The sequence below is a fragment of the Pundamilia nyererei genome, unplaced genomic scaffold, assembly GCF_000239375.1.
Source record: "Pundamilia nyererei isolate P.nyererei 1_Seehausen unplaced genomic scaffold, PunNye1.0 scaffold00099, whole genome shotgun sequence".
Lineage (NCBI taxonomy): Eukaryota > Metazoa > Chordata > Actinopteri > Cichliformes > Cichlidae > Pundamilia > Pundamilia nyererei.
This window is the reverse complement of record NW_005187500.1, coordinates 1,959,026-1,963,794: the sequence shown is the minus strand read 5'-3', so window position 1 is coordinate 1,963,794 and position 4,769 is coordinate 1,959,026. Positions and strand designations below refer to the sequence as shown.

General features: G+C 41.4%; 1 protein-coding gene across 1 annotated transcript in view; it reads left to right on the top strand.

Annotated features, from left to right (window-relative positions):
* Positions 1 to 430: 430 nt before the first annotated feature.
* Positions 431 to 4,769, top strand: part of ei24 (EI24 autophagy associated transmembrane protein) — a 12,316-nt gene continuing 7,977 nt past the window's right edge. Inside the window, exons 1-6 of the mRNA XM_005740383.2 lie at positions 431 to 614; positions 1,689 to 1,825; positions 3,214 to 3,359; positions 3,569 to 3,629; positions 3,773 to 3,839; positions 3,925 to 4,049. Coding sequence (XP_005740440.1) covers positions 1,784 to 1,825; positions 3,214 to 3,359; positions 3,569 to 3,629; positions 3,773 to 3,839; positions 3,925 to 4,049 — 441 coding nt within the window. The 5' untranslated portion in view covers positions 431 to 614; positions 1,689 to 1,783. The remainder of the gene's footprint in view (positions 615 to 1,688; positions 1,826 to 3,213; positions 3,360 to 3,568; positions 3,630 to 3,772; positions 3,840 to 3,924; positions 4,050 to 4,769) is intronic.

Sequence of the window (4,769 nt, the reverse complement as noted above, 5' to 3'; positions counted from 1 at the left end):
TCAAACACACACGTGAATTTGAATATGCTAACTTTCATTGTTATACAGCCCGAGGCCCAGCTGTGCTGCATTTTTCTAACACCACGTACTTTGCATGTGAGATTTAAAAATTCCATTTATCTTGTCATGCTAATCGTTGCTTTATTCACTACCTGCTGCAGTTGCATGTGGATATGTTCTAAATGTATTTCCTTTTATTCCATCGTGAGCCGATAGCAACACAGCAAAACTTAATTCTGCAACCTTATAACAAAGCTAACAAAGCTATCTAGCTTCTCTCACAATCATATAACATCAGAGATATAGAAAATAAAATATCGCTGTCGTCTTAATAACTTATTATAAATACGTAATGAATGCTCGACACACAATAAAATGCGTCATAAAGTGGACACACCCCTTAGCATTTTAATGAGCTTTTACTCCACTTTCTGTCTTCGCCTTCCAGTATTGAGGACTACGCTTCCCATGCTCCTTCGAGGTTGGAGCTTGCGCAATTTGTTTTCCACGGCCCTAGCTGCTGGCAGTGGCTGTATGCTGTTTGTTGTGTTTACATTAAGGAAGAGAAAGAAAGAATTTCCCAAGTTATTGTAACACCGTGGCTGTCGCATGAGGTAAGCACCAGACCTTTGTTAAATGTGTGCTCTATCTGTCTGTTAATCATTTGTATGGACGTTATCAGGAAGAAAAAGTCTACAGTTAAATTAGTTGTTGAGCGATAATTTAGCTAGCATCACAAACAGACAAGCTAGTTGAACACTAAAGAAGCGAAAGTCATCGATTACAGGGCCATAGGTAACATGCTGAACTCTATATATGAGATTATGCCAGTTTTAGAGGATTTTTAAGCAGACCACAATGAGCCAGTTAGCCTGAGTGTGTGTTATCATCTTTTTTGCGCTAACCCACTGAGTCAGCTTGCTAGCGTTGAATAAAACAGTATCGCACAGAGACAATAGGTGGACAAACGTTTGCATCTTAAGACAAAGGAGAGGACATCGCTGGTGTATAATGTCACCATGCAACAAATAAGACGATAGCAGCGTTTATGAAACGCACATAAGCTTTGCTTCTCTTAGCAAGGCATTAGATGCTGATAGATTTTGTCCAGAAGTTATTAAGTTGTGATCTATATGAAACTCGTTAGGTATTCTGTAAGAGCACGTGTTTAGTGTGCGGACAGGTATTTTTAGAAAGATATATATCTATATAGATATCTATATGTCAAATGTTGCTGATAATGGTTTTTAAAATAAAGACTTACATCATCATCAGCTTGTGAAACAGTAAAAACGGTGACCAAATATCAAAACTCTGAGAGAATTTGCCAAACATTGTATTGTTGAACTTTCTTAGTATTAGAAGGCTTTTTCTGATGCATGTAAAACACAAACTAATGGAGGTTTATTTTTATGGATGTGCATGGAAAACTACCAGGTTTAGAAAGGCTACTGTTTGTAAAAGCCAAATGATAAGCTTGTTATACAGGTAGCTGATTCATTGAAGAGGTAAAAACATTAAATATTATGTGACAGTTGAGTTAACAAAAATCACAAGAAAATAGGTCTTCAAGCAGTTGTGTGTCTTAGCAAAGCAAGTAGCAAGAGCTGTTAGCATCTGCATTTCAAAGGTTGAAGGTTTTCCATTCAGCCCCTCACTTTGTTTCCTTGGGTTTTGGTTTGTTGCAGGTTACTGGGTGAGCCCCTCCCTGCCATGAGAGCGGACCACCAGGTCACCAGCCCCCCCTCCTTCTGCAGTTGATGGATCTGCAGCTGGTGCAGAGATGACAGACAGCGTCAGGGCTTTCCTCCGCGATGTTGCGACGGTTAGCAAACACAAAGACACTGCACTCATAAATAATTTATGACATAATGTGCAAGTATGTAGTGTATGCAAACTGAAACAGAAATATTCAAAACAATGGACCCATTCAGCCCTGCTGGTTGAAACGGTAGAAAGAGCGAGCTGAAGATCGTAATTCTGACTGATTTCTGTGACATACACATGATTTAGCAATCTTAATGTAGATAGTATGTTCCATCCATTTGGTGTCAGAGTTTTGGATGTTAAAGTTCTGCGAGTAGCCAGTTTTGAAACTTGGCAGCCGACATCTTGGAATAAGCCCAGACTCTCGTTTTTAAGTCTCTTTCTAAATAAAAGTCGAGCGATCATTTCAGTGGTCACTGGGACAGAAAAACTGCTTGTACAGAAACACAAGTCATATTCAATAAAAACAATTTCACAAGTTTGGAAACTTTGCTCTAAGTTTAAAGAGCTTTTTTGCCTCTTAAGTTACACTGTTTAACATCATTAATGCTTCAGTAACGGTCCAGTGCAGAGCCAAAATGAACAGCTTCTCTACTCAACAAATGTCACGCTAATTCACAATGTGGATCCACAGTAGGGACATAACGAGCAGAGAGAGGTGCCTCCATGCAGCAGAAACTGTGTTGAAACCTCTGCTGTGTCCATGCATCTGTGCAAACACGAGGTTGTTTCCAGTTTCAGCACTCACTGAGTGCATAGAAATACTCATCAGAAATTGAATCTGTGACTAAAGTGTAAGAAGAAGAGAAACTCAACCAGACAAAACCTCCAAAGACACAATAATGTTTGCATATGTTTCTCTAAAGGGCTTTACTGTGAAGCAAGTTCATCATAGCCAGGTTTTCTGTGGATTAGCTGGCTTCACAAAACCTAAAACCCCAGGCATTGGTCAAATCAGGACATCATCAGCTCACCCATGGAAATGCATGCAATGAAGCTTGCATCACACAGTTTGAGCTGATGTTAATGCCAGAGGTGGATGTTGCTCTGCAGTTACTGATTCAGCAGATCATTGGCAATGTTTAGGCATTATTCAGTAAGGTCTTTAGAATGACTCATTCTTTTACAAATGTTGGTAAAACCAGACTGCATGGCCATGAGACTGACAGTGTTTGACTTCAAAGATTAAGATGTGTGGCCATGACCATGCAAAGCACAGTTGGCACTACTGTAACTACAGCTGGGCTCCAGTGACGGTGTTATTAAGCCATACTTTGAACCTGTGCAGCCTGAACGTGTCCGGGTTACTTCAAGAGCCTCCAGAAATAATATTTGTCTTTGAAATAATGTCAAATGTTCTTTACTGACCTCACGGGGATCATTCATTACAGAGAAGATACTTGTAGAAATGCTCCGACTGTCTCTTTTTGTATTTATGCTCTACAGGGGATCAAGGACTCCATATTGGGGATTGGAACAATCTCCAAGCTGGATGCTCGTATCCAGCAGAAAAGGGAAGAGCAGCGGAGGAGAAGGGCCAGCGGGGCCCTGGCACAGAGACGGGCACAGAGTGAGGAGCGCAAACCGGACAAGTAAGCACCCGAACACATTTTGGTCGCATTTTGTTTTCTTCACTAGTAAATATAATAATGTGTGAATTACAATATGTTATCTAGTTGGGGCCATCATCATATCCACCCTGCAAACTGCAGCACGCTGACAGTTCTCAGGAGTTTGTTTAGAAGCAATGAAATCAAGTCACGCGAAAGTGAAACATTAGTGTTGCTCATTTTTCTTCTAGTGATCCCAAAGTAGCCAGCAGGATTTTTCAATGCTGTGCCTGGAATGGAGGAGTGTTCTGGGTAAGCTTAAACTGTTACTGCCTCAAATGTGAAACATCATTATCCACTAAAGTATCAAAGCTGAATACCAAAGTTAAACAACCACGCTATGCAGGGAAGCACAAGTTAAAGAATAACAAAGGTATTTCTCTTTCTCTTCTCAGCTCAGTCTGTTTCTCTTTTACCGGGTGTTTATTCCACTCCTGCAGGCTCTCACGGCAAAAATCATTGGTATGTATGGCTGCTGCTCAATCTGGACCAAGTTTTCCGGTGTGTTACGGGAAGCAGATAATTAACAAAGCTGTTTTTACTCCAGGTGACCCGTCCCTCCATGGCAGTGTGTGGTCCTGGTTAGAGTTCATCCTGACCTCCGTTTTCAGTGCTCTCTGGGTCCTCCCCTTGTTTGTCCTCAGCAAGATCGTCAATGCCATCTGGTTCCAGGTCAGGCCCTTCTTTAAAATCAGACTTCCACACCATGCACACAAGATGGTAACTTTTTTGTCCCCTTCAGGCATCGGAGACTGTTATTACTTCTGGTGTACGATTTTCTGTAGTAGCATTCCACTTTAGCTCACAGCGCAGTAGACTATACTGAATCAGTGTCAGCTGCTGAGATTTATTAAGCCAGCGCTGCCTCAAGGGCTGCTGACTCTTCCTTTGCAATGGTTCAGACTGCTCTCTCATCAGAAATAGCCCCAAAATGTAAAGAAAGACAGAGGATACAGAGAAGAAGGGGTGTTTAATAATGTTCCCTCTAAACTGCGCGTGTGCACAATTGCGCACAGAAAATCTGCGTTGCACACAAAAAAAAATCTAACCTGAATTGAAATTAAAATTAAAACTTTAACAATTCTGTTTTGTAGTGTTAGTCAGTGAGTGACTGGCTGCTCCCGTATGGGATTACAACGATGCCACCTTATCCCATAATCCAGCCAATAAAGATTCACATTCGTATATATGCAGCTAATCAACGTGGTTGACAGGCTATGACAGCGTCCTTATGTGCCGATGCCGGTGTTTTAGCGAGCAAAGTGGCTGATGTGGAGTGAAGCCACGTTAATGACAACGTGTACAACCATTGGAGACGTGAGCAGGACAGACGGAACAACTGACGGGAAAAGTGTGGACTTTATACCAGTTTTTAAATTGTGTTGATCGGCC